Source organism: Stegodyphus dumicola, chromosome X1, assembly GCF_044657685.1.
Source record: "Stegodyphus dumicola isolate Sdum_Otavi_A_Nest chromosome X1, ASM4465768v1".
Classification (NCBI taxonomy): Eukaryota; Metazoa; Arthropoda; class Arachnida; order Araneae; family Eresidae; genus Stegodyphus; species Stegodyphus dumicola.
The window spans coordinates 198,590,378-198,609,077 of record NC_140780.1 but is presented as its reverse complement, the minus strand read 5'-3'; the positions used below and the strand labels follow the sequence as shown (position 1 = coordinate 198,609,077).

The 18,700-nt window shown below is 34.3% G+C and overlaps 1 protein-coding gene across 3 annotated transcripts in view; it reads left to right on the top strand.

The window, feature by feature from the left end:
- The window catches only part of Galk (N-acetylgalactosamine kinase), an 88,269-nt gene that overhangs the window by 35,097 nt on the left and 34,472 nt on the right, over positions 1–18,700 (top strand). For all 3 annotated transcript variants that reach the window (XR_015038588.1, XR_015038589.1, XM_085807887.1), the window contains exons 3-4: positions 11,443–11,552; positions 15,884–16,041. Coding sequence is in view for 1 of the 3 variants with exons in the window: in XM_085807887.1 (XP_085664013.1) it covers positions 11,443–11,552; positions 15,884–16,041 (268 nt within the window). In the remaining 2 variants the exon portion in view is untranslated. The remainder of the gene's footprint in view (positions 1–11,442; positions 11,553–15,883; positions 16,042–18,700) is intronic.

Here is an 18,700-nt window from a genome sequence, read left to right as displayed (position 1 = left end):
AAATCGATATCGGGTTCAATAGACGAGTTTGCAATTTTTATGCATTTTCAATATGTTTGTCAGTGATCTTTGTCCTATTTTTGTTGTTCGCATGCTTCATTTTTGAAAATAATTCTTCACAAATATAGGTACTGCCAAAAGCTGAAGGTATTAATAAAGCATGATTGGGAAAATTAGGATATTTATCGCGGGGAAGGTAATCTTTATAAAACTCCAGTAAAGAAACATTTTCAAATTTGTTTTCAGTTGAATGTTAGTTTGCAGTTCAATGCATTCTATTTGAAGATTTCAAGGTAATTTACTTATTTCCAGAGAAAAATGGGGTAGAAAATATGTTGAAATACTCTTCAGTTTTTCGAAAATCTTGGAATCTACTTTCAAACTCTTGAATTAAATCAAAAATTAATGCAGCATATTTTACATATTTTGTGCAATTCACTGGTATATGTGCAGCCAAAGTACTGAAGCGTCAAATCTTTTATTTGATTGTGCCAAAATTTTAACTTTCTTTCAAACACTGTTATTGTTTGGAACATATTATAAATAAGTTGATTTTTCCCTTAAAGTCTCAAATTTAAATCTTTCAAATGTTAAGTCTATTAAAAAAGCTAAACCTGAAACCCAATCGTCGTCTTCAATTTCAGTCACAAATTTCCCTTTTGTTTCCATAAATATTTTTATTTCAGTTCTTAAATCGTAAAATCTTTTGAGCATTTTCTCCTTATTGAGCCATCTTACTTCTGTATAATAAATAACATCTGCAAATTCAGTGCCCATTACCTTGAGAAAATCTTGAAATGGTCTATAATTGAGTCCTTTTGCTCTTATAAAGTTAATGTTTTTATAACAACTCTTAATACACTTCCCATTTAAAAAAAATTTCTACATAAATTGCCTCTGATGTACAATACAATCATATGCCATTAAGGTCATATTGCCAGCAGCGACGGCTTCATTATTAACCATTTTAACGAGTCTCCCATTTTTACAAACTATGGCCAGTTATGATAACTGATAATCATCTGTTATGATAGCTGATAATTTTTTCATAGATAAGGGAAACCTTTTCGTCGTCGTTTTTAATGCATCGAATAAATCTACAGACTTTGTTGTGTTCTTTAACGATGATTGCTAAAGCAATCATTTCTTCCGTGATATTATAATGTTCAGTGATTCCTCTGATAAAGATTGCCAATTTTGCCGTATCAGAAACATCAATGCTTTCGTCCATGGCTAACGAATAAAATTTAAAATTGATTCATTTGCTTTTTAAACTTTTCAACTGAATTCCCCAACTCTTCAATTCTTGTGGCTATAGTTTTGTGTGATAAACTGATTTTAGAAAAATCCAACATTTTTTCAGGGCAAAATATGTTTGCTACTCTTTCCATATATTCTTTTATAAATTCGTCATCAATACAGGATTTTAATTTTTTCGCTATTAAATTTGCTACGACATAACTTGCTTTTGCAATATTATTATTTTGAGTAGCTGTCTTAAAAAAAAAAAAAAATTGTTCAGATGATAGCCCTTTTTTTAGTTCTGTTATTTTATCTTTAGGGCAAATGCTGAGATATACATCATATTTTGCAGCATGCTTCTGACTATAACGTTGTTTTATACTGCAGTCTTTAGAAACTGGCACAAAGTCCCTACAAATTAAGCAAAGTGCTTTACTATTCTCCTCAATAAAAAAGTATTTCTCCGTTCAGTTTTCATTAAAAACTCTTTTTTTTTTTTTTTTTTTTTTTTTTTTTTTCGTCTTCAATTTTCTTTTTTTATGTTCTGTTTTTTTTAATGACATGGACGCCATCTAAAAAAAATTATACATTTTAATATTATAAGCAAATATCCATAATGAATATGAATTATTCATACCTTTTTAAGAATTAGGAACTTAAACTACTATGCAATATACTGCATACAAATATTGTAATTCGTCGAAAATTTGTATACATATTTAAAATTTTTAAAAGTTTAACGACGGCAAAAAGACATTGACAATTAATGGTTGATTATTTTTGGAAATATAAAATCGAGTGGATACAAACATAATTCAAAACGTAATTCTCATGTGTGGTAAAATATGCCGCATGGAACTGTTTTAGGATGTATTTAAGTATTTTACAAGTTGTGAACTTTTGTGAATTGCAAAAGTATAAATTGAGCTACATGCTAACTAATTTGTACAGCTAATAATACTATTTATACTTACTTACTATTATTAATTAAGACACAATAACACGCCGAATAAATACTAATTCAGAAGTCAAACAACAAAAATCAGCGTTAATTTACAAAATTTTCACAGGACTAGTTTCGATGGTTTTACCGAACCATCATCTTCAGCTGCAAAACCGCAAATGAACAAGATAGGAAATAATGTTTAGATAAGATAAGAAAGCCTGGACAAGAATAAGCAAGTGGCGCCATCTGTTGGCGAAACCAGAACTAAAACATAAAGAAAATCCAGTTCTCCAATGGAAGATGATGAACATCTTCCATTGGAGAACTGGATTTTCTAGAGGCATTTCACATTCATAAAAATCTTTCTGTTCTAGTTAACGATCCTAATTCCAATCCAAATTTGCCTTTGGCTTTTAGAGAAATTATGTTTTAGTTCTGGTTTCGCCAACAGATGGTGCCACTTGCTTATTCTTGTCCAGGCTTTCTTATCTTATCTAAACATTATTTCCTATCTTGTTCATTTGCGGTTTTGCAGCTGAAGATGATGGTTCGGTAAAACCATCGAAACTAGTCCTGTGAAAATTTTGTAAATTAACGCTGATTTTTGTTGTTTGACTTCTGAATTACTATTATTACTTATAAACCAGAAATTCTGGTTTCCCAAATGACAAAGACAGTTCCCGCCAAGAATGAAAAAAGCAATAGTACTCCCTTATAATGATATAAACCTGTGGTTAGGTGCAAAACGAGACGTGAAATATGAATATTAGAATATTTTTAGCCTATACGAAAAAAAAGCGGGATCCATATTGAAAATAAGAGAAATAAACTTACGCAAGCTATTTTCACGTGACCCGTATTACGAGACTGATTTCGCATCCCATGAAAATCGCTGGAGCCGTGTGCGGAGGGTTTAAATACATCACGATATACTGTTTTTATATTAAAATAAATGTCAACAAATCGATTATAGATGAATCAAATTCAAGCATTTATTTTATTTTAATAAAAATGTGTAAATTTAAATACTTTCATAATTTGCGTTTGGGCCGCATTTTAAGGACTTTTAGTCCGCATGCCACCCGTAGGCCGCCCTTTAGACATCCATGTTTTAGACGATAGCACACTGAAATAAGACCAAAATATTTAGTTTTAAAATTTCATTTACTTGTTGATGTATATAAGACAAAATTGCTAATCAGGTGCTTGTGATGATAGCTTGGTGGTAAAGCTGACGGCAGCAGGATTTGTCTTTTGGGGTCGTGAGTTCGACTGTCATATTCTTTTTCCACCCTGTTTGCAACTTGCTTAGCTCCGTATTCTAATATGATCTATATTTGTGTATTATAGTTTATTTCTATTATTATGTGCATTAAATATAATGTTTTATTTATGCTCTTATTTATTTAAATTGTCCCCGCAAGAATTTATTTTGAAAGTTATAGTATAAATACGAATTTAAAGCATACTCCCGTATATATATATATATATATTTTTTTTTTTCGTTTCATTTTTATGTGAATATGCATACATGTGCTGAGACTTTGGGATGTTTCCAGCTCTAAATTTTTACTACCAATTAACGTAAGACAGTATTAATGCTCTAAACATTTTTAATAAAACATTTTTTAAAACAATTATTATAATAATTGCTTTAAAATTCAGTACTCTCCAGCTGAAGGCAGGAATCTTTACCTTATGTATATACATATATATATATATGAGAAAAAAGCTTACCTTTATAACTTCTTTAAAAAGAGGTCTGAATTTAAAATTTCTAAATTAAAAATAATATTTTATGGATTATGCATATAATATAACTGTGCCTAGTGCATTTTAAAATAAACGAGATTTCTAATAAATTATCCAGCTATGACACTGCAGAAATTGATGCTAAAATTTTATATATTATCTGTTTTCTTCCCAAATTTCGGCATATTTTAAAAATATATAATCTCACATGGCAGTCAGCGTTATTACAAGCATAGCAAATTTTGTGTAAATATTGCGAACCTTTCTTTACAGTTGCTCTGTATTTTTAATGTATCATCTATTTTTAAATGTTTTTAACTTTATTTGTTTTATAGTAACAGTAAATTTTAGTTTTTGTTATAAATTATTTCATTAATATTTATAGCTTCTAGAACCACAAAGAAATTTTCAAAAATTACTTCAGCTTCTATGCAATTGGGGATGTTCATAATATGCATTATAACCTTACTTATCAAAAAATTACTAACGTGCTTTACGTTCATAGTTCATAAGCAGAGTACCCCAAGAGTCCGAATCCCATAAGTTAAATACAGAGACCTCTGGTGGCAATAAATGCAATCGACCACCGAACTCCCGTACGCATATTTCACAAGTGCACATCTGTGTAGCCACCGAGGGAGTGGCTTCTAAGATGGACCAATGAGCATCCAGTAATAGTCTTGTCATGTCACATGACCTTTCGCGTGTTTTAAGATTTAAGCAAGATGGTTGAAAATATTCTGCCACACAATTTTCTGTACAAAATAATTAAAACATTGTCGATTGCTTCTGAAACTTTTCATTGCGAAGTTAAATCAAATACAGGAAATTTGAAGATTTCACTACCTCGTTGCAATAAATACAAACACATGTTGGATACTTCGCAAAAATATCGATGTCAAATATTACTTAATAAGTGGTAAATAAGATGAAGAAAGAAATATGCGATAAACATCCGAGCCCAAATGCAATCTTTGTATAAAATTATGCGTATGAGAAAAATATTTACACCAATTATATATGTGAATAGAAGTCAGCCCTTTTTATTGCAGTCTATATGAAAAAGATGTTCTATAATAATAACCAATGCAGAATTTTAATTAAAGTGAACTTTACTAATTTGTATTCGTATACATTTAGTGCGTTAAATTTCACATTTAATAAATGCTCACTCTGAAATGTATTTTCTACACAAGAAATACTCATCAAACAGAGTGAGTTCATTGTATTCACAATGAGTATATTCAATTTATTCATATAAAATTTTTAATGTTAACAATGGATATAATAAGATCATATATGTTCTGAATCTTACACTTTAAAAATCAAAAGAATGCAAGCACTGAAATAAGAAAACACTAGATTCATTGTAACACTTTCAGTCATTCTCAGCTCAATTAAAAACACTTGAATTCTCGTAGTCCACATAATATGCCGCGAATATCAATCCTAATATTAATGAGTGATAAAAATCGCGAAAGTGAAATGACAGCGATTAATCAAACTCAGAAAAGGAAAGCACTGCGAAATTTTCTACTATTACGCCATATATTTATAACTGCCAAACAAATGCAAATTAAAACGTAAACAACATACGCACACATGCACGAAGATTTAGCGTCACACGAGCAGTAGCAGCTCATTGGTCCATTTTCGAAACCCCTCCCTCAGTGGCTACGCTGATGTGCACTTGTGAAATATGCCTCCCGTACGCGTAAATCCAACGCAGTAGTGGTAATGGTCTTCCGTCTGCGTATGCGTTTCTCCCAATGACGCTACGCGTTCTCAACGCACTAATGGAAAAACTTTTTGTTTACTAAAACAGAATGAAATATGCAGACGTTTACTGTACCGTATACACTCACATAGGTCGTTCAAATATCGCGCTTTGTCTCGCAATTTTTAGTGTAAATTTCATTTCAAACAGCCAAGTTAAGTTCTAAGTGGAAGAAAATGGCTTAAGTAGTGAAAGTATCAAATTTAAAGTTGTCTAGTAGCTACCTAAAATTCACAAACTCACTTTCTCCCATTCACATATATAGTATAAATTTCCCCGTTTACGTTATCAACACTCGGCGCGTATTAGTTCGCACAGGATAGAGGCGCAAATTAACCCTCTGGCTGCTTATCCCGCGATTTCCACGGGCAACTCAAATGTAGCAAAATCTGCTCATCCCGCGGGCATGTGTTTTTCTTCCTTTATTGATGAGGGTATCCCGTTTTTTTCCCATTTGACCACTGAAATAAATTATATACAGTATTAGACGTTTAGGTTACGTTTTGGACAACAAATATCGTTAGTTGTCCGCTAAATTGGGGCGTTTGACGGCACGTGGTATTACCGCTCAAACACGACATTTTGCCGCTTTTTTCTTACAGAAATGGCCGCTCGAAAACATTCAGCGATTATCTTGATTATTTAATTAAATTTTTGAATTATTAATTAGATTTTTGATTAGATTAATAATTAAATTGATTATTAATTAGATTTATTGAATCTCGTGCAAAAACTGTGAAGTTGGACTTTGCCTTGAACCCCGTTTTGAACTCTATCATACTAAACTGCATTTTTAATGTATTTTTCCCTCAGTGCTTTATATTTTCTTAAATTTTATAATTCTACCTTTTATATTATGCAATAAATAGAAATTAACTGTAATTCGACTGAAATTTATTAAAAAAAATTTTTTTTGGTGATAACATTTAAAAATTGGTATTTCTGGCAACTTAGTTTCTCATGATAAAAATCTATATAAAAAATATTTTCTAGAAAGAAAAAATGCATTTTTCAATTCTCCAATATATATAGATTTAAAAATTGCAAAAAAAAAAAAAAAAAAAAAAAAAAAAGAATTACACAATTTTTGAAGCGATTTCGGTCCACAAATTGAGCAGTCAGAGGGTTAATCAATACTTGCAATTTTAATATTTACTTTTACACAAATTAAATAAACGTTGGTTCTTGTAATATCTTGCACACGTTATTTAAAAAAAAATCTCTTCTGACGTACTGTATGAAAATCCATTTCGTTTCATCATTCGCCGCAACCAGCCTTCACTCACTCGCCTTGAATTGCGATGTAGGAGTGTCTTGCGCACAGCTCCAGTTCCAATGTTAAGCCGCGAGTAGCTTGCAAATTTGCTCGCTAAGTTGCTACTACGTCCGGAGGACAAACTAGGAGGTGAAAATGGCGTGACTAATAGTCACGTGTGATGCGGCAAAGCATCGGGTTGGCTGTCCAAGAAGAAGTATTTAAAATAAACTTTTACATGCAAAATTACTAACAAAATGGCATGTAATATCAAAAGAATAATGTGGAAGCATGACATTGAAGATGGCGTAGATGTATCATCAGTAAAGGCATTACGTACAGATAATATAGACAGGTAACTTAATATGTACAGGTCTCGTGATCAGAAAAATTTCAAAAGCTCCATGCTGGTACATAGTTAATACATTGCAGTAACTCATAAAATGGCATGAAAGTAATCAGGATATATAAAATAGGAGGAAATCCTATAGGGGAGAGTAGCCTAATTTGAACCAATTTTGTATTTTTCACTATATAGAAAGACGGAAGAAGTGCCAATAAAAATTAAGTAGTAGAAAATAAACTCACTAAGTGTACCCTCAAAATAAAACCATTTATTAAATTTTAAAAATTATTTATAACGGTGAAAAATGAATTAAAAAAAGTCGTGTCATCGGTTCAATTTAGGAAACCGATCTCCTTATTTGGACCGCTAGTTTCCTAAATTGGACCATAAGCTTTCTTAACGGCAATTACAATGAAAGAACCATTTAATTGCAGCACTAACTCCAGCACACCGAGTATGTATCCAAGCGTGACATTTCATGCATTGTATCAGTTCTTCTTCCTTGGTTTCTTCACATAATATACAAAACCATGAATCACCAGTTTCTTTTTTATGTTTCTGCATTTTGTTAAACTTTGGTGAACTGATTTTTTTTTTAAAGTTTTGGTATAACCGCGATTTGTAAGGGCTACTTGTTATTTCCATTGCTTTCTGGGCTATTGGTGCACTGCGAGAAGACGGAGGGCTAGTTGGATTTAGATTTTTCTTTGCTCGCGGTGATATTTTTTCAAGAACTGTCCTAAATCCTTTATTTTCGTTATCACTTCTATCTTCATCATCATCACTACTAGAAGGTGAAACAGGGGTTCTGCAATTAGCTTTTAAAATAAGTTTTAAGCACGCTTACGCATACTTCGTCTCGGAGACGAATGGTTGCCATTCCCGTAAATTTTTCGAAGGGTAGCATTCTAGGGTTAATTATAATTTATCCATGAAAAAAATGTCGTTGACGAAATTGGACCGGTTCAATTTCGGCAACTGTTTTCGGTCCAACTTGAGATGCTTGATATTGTACAGAAACGTCAAACTAACATAACCTCGCAAAATTATAATTGCATATTGTAGGTAAATAAGCAAGTTTTGTAATGGTATAATAAGACATGTAATTACTTACGTTTAGACGAATTAACTGCTTTCACACTTATGTCGAAATAACAGATTTTCTTCTTAGTTCTTTAGAATAACACTTCTCTCAATGTAATCACGAGGCGTTTTTTTTACAAACACAGTTGCATTAATTTCTTCTACATCTACGTATAACAAAATGCCTATCTCAAATCTCGTAGATATCATCAGTCTTTGTATATCATAGCGGTCCAAATAAGGCTACGGTTCAAATTAGGCTACCTCCCCCTATACATACGTACAAGAATTCTGTACCATGGGTAGCAGATACAGTTCGGAGGGGGTCACGTGGGGTGGTCACCCTCTTAACCTCAGACCCTGGAGGATGCTGCTTGAAAAACGTAAACAGCACACTCAGTTACTCAGTGATGATCCGCACAGTATTAAGTTAGGAAATTGTGATTCCCATCATTCTGAGTGATAAAATACGCAGCATAAGGGCTTAAAAACTTATCCTCATTGAGGATTTCGTAGTGGAACAAGTTAGAGTGTTGCAAATATTCACAATCGAGTGCTCCAGCGTAAAAGTTTCTGTTCAGCCTGTGCAGGAAGTCCTTTATACTCTGCTGGCCGCCCAAATTGCAACACCAAGAAAGACGAGATACCACAACAAAATTTATTTAGTAGATAACATGTTGACCAAGTATCAAATGATTAAATTTATAGACTTCTGTAAAGTGTGGTTCCTTCTAGAATCAGTAGCCAGAGTAGCCTCCATTGTTGGAGATCACCGCTGCCACACGCCTCGGCATAGATTCAGAGAGACTTTGGATGTGTTCTTGTGGTACAGCAGACCAAGCAGCTTTCACATGTTGCCAAAGTTGATCTGGTGTAGCAGCTTGGGATGTAATCTGGGTCAATCGTTCAGCAACCATGGACCACATGTTTTCTATCGGCGAAAGATCCGGAGAGCGAGCCGGCCAGGGAAGCAATTCAATCTGGCGATTGACGAAGAACCCTTGGACAATGCGTGCCACGTGTGGTCGCGCATTATCCTGTTGAGATATGGCTGTGGGCAAGCCCTGAAGGTAAGGAAGGACAACTGGCTCTAACAGATCGGAGATGTAGCGCTGGCTGTTTAAAGTACCGGCAGTGTGTATTAGAGGAGAGCGAGAGTGATATCCAATACCACCCCGTACCATAATACCCGGTGCAGGACCAGTGTGGCGGTGCATAACGCAGCTGTTCAGCATCCTCTCTCCACGGTGTCTGCAGACTCGAATCCGACCATCCTGGTGTTGCAGATAGAAGCCTGACTCGTCAGTAAAGACAATTTTATTCCATTCTGCCGTTCACATCCTTCTTTCATCGCACCATTGGCGGCGAAGACGTCTGTGGTTCTGCGTCAAGGTTAGACGAAGCAATAGACGAAGACGTCTTGCAGACAAACCACTCTGCTGTAAACGGCGTCGAATGGTACGCGCAGACACTGGATGATGCGTTACAGAGTGAATGTGCTGTGCTGTGGTTCGTGATGTGACTGAGCGATCCGTCACTGCCATGCGCACAATATTCCTGTCATCACGTGAAGTGGTGCACTGAGGTGGATGCGATCGAACGCGTCGGTCCGTTTTACCCTCCTGCATCCAACGCTCACATTTCCGCATTACAGCTGTTTGGTTTCGTCCAACACGACTACCGTTTTCCCTGAAAGATAATCCACACTCTTGGTAGGCAACTATCCTTCCTCTGTCGAACTCGGATACTTGATCAAACGATGATCGCTGTTTACTACGAGGCATAATTGATCGTTTTTTTGAAAGAAAAAAAAAAAAAAAAAAAAAAAAAAAAAAAAAAAAACCCACAAGGAAAACACAATTGCTGAACTTGAAAGCGTCGAAAACTCCAAGCCTTAAATAGCGCTTTGAAGTGGCGCCACAGGCGCGCGTGATTTGCGTCTGCGCTGAAATTCTAATCATTTGCATATCTCACCTCCGCTAATGCATGTTTTAAATTTCATGTTATTTACATGCTTCCTTCAGGGTGTTGCATTTACGGTGGCCAGCAGTGTAGTATCCAATTTTAGGTCATGATGTGAAAGGTCGTTACGGACAAAGCAGTGTGCATTCGTGATAATGCGTAAGTACTTGTTTTGAATGATTTGCAATTTCTGGATATCTGAGTCTTTGGCAGCTGCCCAGGCTGGTGATGCGTAGCACATGATGGGGCGTATAATTGAGGTATAAATGAGTTTCTTTTTGGTCAGATCGAGTTTAGAGTAATTCCCGATAATTGGGAAGAGACATTTCATGACTTTTAGAGCTTTATTTCGGATGTTGTTGATATGACTGGTCCAATTGCGTACACACTTTTCGTCCACCTTATTATACTCTTGCTGCTGCTCTTTTTCCATTTTTCTCTGCAAATTCTACGACTTTCAGTTTAAAAGCCGCTGTATAGCTTTTGTATTTTTCCACGCTACTTGCTAACTACAATGAATTCCAAATGATACTATGAATGAAAAGAGAAAGCTTGAAATATGGGAAGGCTCCAAGGAGGAAGGAGGAGAATGTAATTTCATTACAAAACAGGATTTCCTGGAAGCCAGTGTAATGAAAACCTGTTTGGACTGCTTTCATTTATTGTCGCGTCTGCCGACTGGATTGCTGGCGCCGATGTTATGACTAAATAACAGCTGCACCAGACTGCAAGGAAAGTCTCTGCTTTCCATCCTGGTGCCAAACAAAGACTAAACAAATGCATATTCTTTCTTTAAAGGTGTTTATTGACTAATAGGGAAAAGGCAATTCTAAAAATAAGTATATTTTAAAGTAAGAAATCTTTAGTTTTGGGGGTGTAGACATTGCGCGGGTGCCTTTTTTTTTACATAAATTTTATCTGTAAAGTTGGGATGCGAACATTACATGAGCACGTATAGGGTAACTTGTAAATATCTTCGATCCAGATGATTTCTTTAGTTTATATAGTATACTTGCATTATTATTAAATGTGACATGGAATTATGAGCAATTAATTCTAATAAGTTACTTATTTCTTAGAATTTTTCCTTCTAAAATGGAAATTGCATCAATATGTGCGGAGGCTGAGCGTTACATCGGAACCCAAGGAGGTGGCATGGATCAAGCAATTGCTTTTTTGGCTGAGCCAGGTAACGAAATGCACTAAAAATATATTAAACTATGCTCTCTTTTTCTTGTATTAGAAAGAAATCCCTTCTTCATTGTATTATTGAAAGAGAGGGGTAACCTCAGTATTTGATTCCAAACGGATTTCTTGTTGGTCTGTGTTATGCCAAATTTAAACTTCTCTGTGAACATACTGATATAGAATAAGCCTGAGTTACTTCAGTTGAAAAAGAAATAATCATGTCTTGTTTGGACATACAAGCTACTATCCTCCCCCCCCCAAACAAAAAATTTTAATAGACCTTAAATTTCTAAATCTTCCAAATGAGCACAAGTGTGATATTCAGTAGCTGTAGCCTCCTCTGCAAAAAGTATGTAAAAACTATTTCAAAAAGAAAGTATGAACTACTCTTTCAGAATATGAATGAATAAAATGAATTTCAGAATGAAAGCGTTTACTGCTATTTCAAAATGAATCATGCCAAGTAATTTGTGGAATACAAATTTAACAATGTTAACATTTCTTTTAAGAAAAATAACTTCAGTTATTAGCTTTACCGTGCATATGTCATCTTTTATCTGAATTCACTTTCAGCATAACAACTTATTTCCCCTACTTGTATCAACCTCCCTCAGTATGATTCAGGATGTAGAGTTGCTGGGTGATCATCTCCTTCCATTTGTGTTTTCCTGTCATTCACATGTAAATGGAGTATTCCAACAAGACAGCTGCAACTGTCACAGGTCCCATTTGTCCACTACCTGCTTGGAAGAGCATTGCTCTGACTTCTCTGTCTTGAATTGGCTACTTAGAAGCCCTGATTTAAATCCTACTGAGTATCTTTTGGATGTTTTGGAGAAATGTGTGAAACCTTATCACAGAACACTAGCGAGCCTCCCTGATTTGTGGACAGCTCTATCTGATGTTTGGCAAACCATTCCTGTAGAATGTTCATGCAAACTTACTGAATCTATGTCTCATTGTGTGGCAGACATTATCAAGGCCAGAGGAGGCCCAACTCGTAATTGACTTGCTAAATTCAAAATTCAAAATTCAAAATTCAGTGGCACTTCTGTGTAAATGCCAATTAGAAGCAGGTCAATGACAGTTTGACATTATAAGGTGGTAAATGTCGACCTTCTCTGGTGAGCCAGTTGTGGAATCAGTTTCTGACTACTGATTCAGTCTTTCAAAGACCTACTGAAAGTATGCCGAGAGTTACCACTTCTAGATATAGCCAGTATTTGCAACTTATTGTATTTTGTAACAGGACTGAAACTCCATCTCAAGTTAGACCTGCACTTATTTCTCCTGTAGAATGGACGGTATCAGCTGTGACAACAGGCATGAAAGTAGTCTGTATGCTAGGTGACCAGCATTGTGTGCCCCACTTACCTCCTGCCACCAGAGAGATTGTTTGAATTGGGCATGCAGTCATGTAAATTGGACTGAAAGTCAGGGATGGTCTGTTTTGTTCATTGATGAGTCCCGCTTTAATTTATAGAGGGATTCTCGACATGTTTATATATGAGGAGAAGCAAATGCTCGATATCTTCCGTCTAACATACAGGAAAGGGATACCTATGCAGGAGGTAGTATTCATGTATGGAGAGACACATAAGCCTGTATGTGATGCAACATGGAATTCTGAATGCTCACAGGTATGGAATTTTGAATTCTGAATGCTCACAGGTATAGAAATGACATACTGGATTCTATTATTCATCTGTATGTTGTTGCAGTTGGCGATACCTTCATTTTGCAAACAGATAATACCCGCCCTCGCATTGCTCGCCTTGAACACCAGTTTCTTAGAGAAGAAACTGTACTACTAATGGAATGGCCAGCATGCTTTCCGGAGCTTAATTCCATTGAGCGTGTGTGAACATTCTTGGGAGGCTATTACTGGCCTCAACCCCTCCCTAAATCTTAGATGTGCTTAGAATGCTTTATGTGATCATTGGGCATTGCTACCCCTGCAGCTTATTGACAGTGTACGACATCGCTGTCAGATCTATGTTACTGTTCACTCATTATTGAGAATTTTTTTTTTGTATTTAGTATTTATGTGCAAATTTAGGAGATTTTTATGTTCCTGTTGATATTACAAAATGTAAATATTGCATAGAACACTTTCCTGTGTTTTTAAGTTACTAGTGGCATAATAAATATTATCACCGAGTTTGGTCCAATTTGCTTGTATACCTTTTGAGTTATCATAGGTTTTCCGTTCGTGGCTTAAATTTTGGGAACCAGTGTATTTTAATGAATTTATAATGGAAGTCTTTTCTTAAAATTAAACCATGCTATTTATCTTATGATGGATTAAGGATTTAAGAAGCATTGGGCATAATAAGCTATTTCCAAGAATTGAATTATATTTTATCTTACTTTACATAATACTGAATTATATATTATAAAAAATGCAGAAATATCAAAACACTGTTTTAGAACTTATCTGTTTGTAAATTTTGTCTTTTAACATTTTGCAAATCAAGCGAATAAAAGCCACTCCTAAGCTATGTAAGGTTAAATTTATCCTGAACACTGACCATTTTCAAGTACATCATTTGCATAAAATAATGGTTAATGGAGGGAAAAAAGTTTTTGATTGACAAGCATTGTTATGTAGACTCTTATGAAATGTCAGTATAGATTTTTTCCAAAAGAGAGATCTTATTCAGCATCTTATTTGGAAAACAGTGCAGGTGCTTCATTATTGGTCAGTGGCCATCTCATAACATTATTTGCATAAGTTAATAGTGTAAAACATTTCCAGTTTAATGATTTTTTATTTTTTTTATTTTCTTGATGGTTTGATTCATTAATTAATAAAATTGTATGTTAATATTTAATAACATGTTTATCATTTGAAAATATATCAGTTAATTGCATAAAAATTCTTCCAGCATATCACATACTAGTGAGTTACAAAAAAAAATATCACCTAAAAACACTAAAGGGGGGGGGAATCAGCCTCAAATCATTCTACTTTATTTTGTAACCTACTTCTGAAGACCAGCTGAAAAAAAAAAAAATGTCTAAAATCCCAATTTTTCAAATTAAATATCTCGGTCAATTTTTGTCGTATGGAAGTCAAGCTTTTTATATTTTAATTTTTATAACAAGTAAAACTTTTGCTAAATATGACTATGAGGACCATATAAAAATTTAATTTTGTAAATTTTCAATTTTTTAAAATTAAAAATTGCCCAAACCTGAGTATTTGCATAATTTAAAAACATTTTTATTACTAGGACTATATATATAAGACCAGTAGTTGTGAAATAAGTTTGAATAAGGCTTTTTATGGTATTCCACAAAATTCCTTACCCAGCATTTATTTTTGCAACTCTTGGTCATATAGATATATTTTGAATCACAAAATTGTTTTAAGCAATGCATATTTTGGTATTTTTAAATTTAAAAAATTCTGAAATCTATATTTTTATATATTCCTTCATTCCTTATTGTTATATTTAGAAAAACTTGTAGTCATAAAAAATAAAATACAAAAAGTATGACCTTCCATACATTTCTTCATGGCAGTTTCTTTTTGATGTGTTGGCAATATAATATATCTTATTTGTTTATGATGTATCAAAAATTCGTTTTTAACATACTTTTCAGCATGCAACTGAATCCAGTGTTTAATTCTCAGCAACATTGTAGGCTAACTGCATAGATGTATTTTGTGATTTTAACATATATTTTGTAAATGCAATTCAATTTCTCTTACTAATTCCTCCATGAAGATATCTTTTTCCTTACTCAGATAGCTTTAATAACAATAACCTACTTAGCCGCAAATCGGTATTCTTTTTTACAATAAAAATTATAATAATTCAACCTTTTTTCAAGCTAATGAGAATTAGAGAATATAAACTTGACCTAGTTTTGTAGACTCGATCACCAGTGAGTGGAAAGGGAGTTTGTGTTTTTTAGAATGAAAAATCCAAGTTTTTTTTAATAATAGTTTTTAGTTATGTGTTTAATAGTAGTAGCAATAATATGCATTTTTTGTTTTAAGCTAAGCCTGCAGTGTTGTCTTAAGTTGTTTCAGTTTGCATTGTTTCAATTTCATAAAATAAATTGCAGCTTCTGCATTATTTGAAGAATTTTCAGAATATAAAATTTAAGAACATTATCAGTAGTTCCATTGAAAACAGCAGAAATAAAATAATCGTTTCAGGGAATAAAAATCAAAGAACTTTCACTTTATTGATTGATTGTTCTGTAAAATGGTAAGACATTTAAACCTTTGAACTTCCCTATTGAAATCAAGTGTAGCAAATTCTAATCTATTTCAAGTGATAAATTATCTGCTGAGTGAAAAATTCCCTATATTTTCAGGTACAGCCAAGTTAATAGAATTTAACCCTTTGAGAGCAACCAGTGTAACTCTTCCCAAAGGAGTGGCATTTGTTGTCAGCAACAGCTGTGTGGCAATGAATAAGGCAGCAACATCACAATATAATATGAGGGTCATGGAGTGCAAATTAGCTGCTAAGGTAATATTTTAATTTTGCACAGCACAATTTTTATTAAATCATGGCAGTAATAGAGAGCTGCTTTTAAAATGGATAAGTAACTAATTTTTATGGAAATTTAGGTTAGAAGAGCAAATATGTAGCTTTACATAGTTCTAACTTTCAGGTAGATGTGTTTGAACTGTGAATTATTTTAGTCCAGCAGTAAAACAGTGTTTATCACATATTAATGTTATTATGTTAACATTTTTATATAACTTGTCGCTAAGGTTAATTTGGTGTTTATGTATTCAGTAGGGTTATTTTAAGTGAAAACGAATATTTTTTCAAAAGTCATTATTCAGATAATGCCTCTCATACTTGAAATATTTAAAATTATAATAAATATCAAATTTAGTAGATTATACACTTTTAATAATCTGAATCTTTTTAAAATGCTCACCAACATGGAGGAATGGTATTTTATTACAGATTTCATATAAATATATACCATTTATTTACATGTATCTGTTGAGAATATTTAACCATTCTTTTGCTACTGAAGTTTGGAGATTGGCTTATATACAAAAATTTAGTTATGATTTGATCACAAAATGATATTTTAGATTAAATAATTGAAAAAAAAGTACTTTTTAAAATTTTATTTGATCCTAATATGCATTTTTTCAAATTTCATGATGATTCCTTATTTTTTTCAGTTGATGAGGGCTCATTTTCGGTTTGTGTGGTATATCAAGCTAAGTTAGACAAACTATTATTCATATTTTTGGGAGCATACCACTACATTTACAAGGCTGTTTCAAATTTCAGCTTATATATGAATTTTCAATTTTGTCTGTTTTTTTCACAAAAACTTATCTCTCGTTTCATATATAGATTAGTTTATAGTTTGAAATGCATTAACTGACATTGAAAATGCAAGACCAAGTAGGAGTGACCCAAAAATTATGCAAGTTTCAGGGTAGACTCGCATCACTGAGTTACGCAAGTAATGTGAAATGCACAGCTCTCCAACATATGTTGAAGAAGATATAAGGAAATTAACCTTCAGGCATGTTAAATTTTTGTGCCTCTATTTCTGCTAGGGAAATCATCACAGAAAATTAGTTCTTGTCTCAGAGGACATGTGTAATAATGGAGAATGCCAGGCTGTCATCAACGGAGGCAGTTCCAGCAGGCAGACGATTTTACGAGTGGCATGGTGATCAGACTGAAAAGGGCAGTTTGGTTCATGGGGCAAATCTCAGCTGACACACACCTGGATGCATCCACAGTATATCGGCTGTGTCAATGACGGTTGGAACAAGGAAATGTGGCAAGTTCGAGGAGTGCTGGTGCAGACAGAGTGACGTCAGCTTGTGTGGATCGAAAAGTGGGGGTGCACTCGCAAGCCATTTCTACCTCCATTCTGCAACATGCTCAAGACACCCTGGATGTCCCCATATTGACCAGAACCATTTGCCACCAATTGGTGGCTAGTGGCCTGCACTCGTGGCATCAGTTCAGAAGACTTCCATCTACCCCACATCATAGACTCCAATGTCTGCAATGGTACCTGGCTCGAGCGATGTGGATGACAGAATGGCACAGGATCATGTTCTCAGTTCCATTTCTCCAATGATAGTTGCTGCATACAAATGTGGCGTTGATGTGGAGACAAGTCCAATCCAGCAGCAACTGTTGAAAACCTCACTACGCGATAATGCGACATCATGGTTTGGGTGCAATTGTGTCCCATTCCAGGTTACCTTCAGTTCGTATTTAAGGCACTATGACGGCCCAATTATATGCGGATGATGTGCTGCAGCCGGTGACATTCCCCTACCGTCAGGAAATGCACAGTGACCTTTATCAGTAAGTTAATGTCCAACCACACACTGCTTGCATCTGCCAACATGCTCTGTAAATTTCACAGATTCTCCCTGGCCATCGTTCTCTCCTGATATCTCAATCAATTAAACACATTTGGGATGTGATTGGATTCCATTTGCAGACCCTGCCTTTGCTGCTTTCAGGAGATGAAATGTGGTAAATGGTTGACAGGGAATGGGCAGCCATTCCTCAGAAGACCATTCGTAATCTCATTGACTCTGTACCTAGACATGTGACTTCATGTATTGCCATCCAAGGTGGTCCTGCAACCTTGATGCTGTTATCACTGTGTATTTTGTATATTGTTTCGAAATAAAGATCACTTATTGTTCATCGCTGTCTCTCTCTGTTTACCAAATTTCATCATTTTCTGGCCACTCCTTCTTGGTGTTGCATTTTCAGTGTTGGGTAGTGTATATGATCATCAGGTTACTTGTGGTTAGTAGACACAATGCAGTCATCGAGCCTCCCTTGGGAATCATTGCAAGATATTTAGTTTTCCATTTAATAATGATGACAAATTGTTGTCATCCTGAGGTTGATGGCCTTCCAGACACTGAAATTTCACTTTATGAAAACTGTCAACTAGTGACATGATTTTATGCCTAATAAATTTTCATTGAGTAATAGGTTTAATGTTTTCTTTACAATCAAGTTTATATAAAATAAAAGAATTTAAGAAACTTCAGCTCCTCCTATCCCCTAAAACACTTTTCACCATTATTTTAATTATTTGCATGAAAAGCAATATCTAGATCAGAAATGATTTGTACGATTCATGCCACCCATGAAAATCCTTAACTTACTA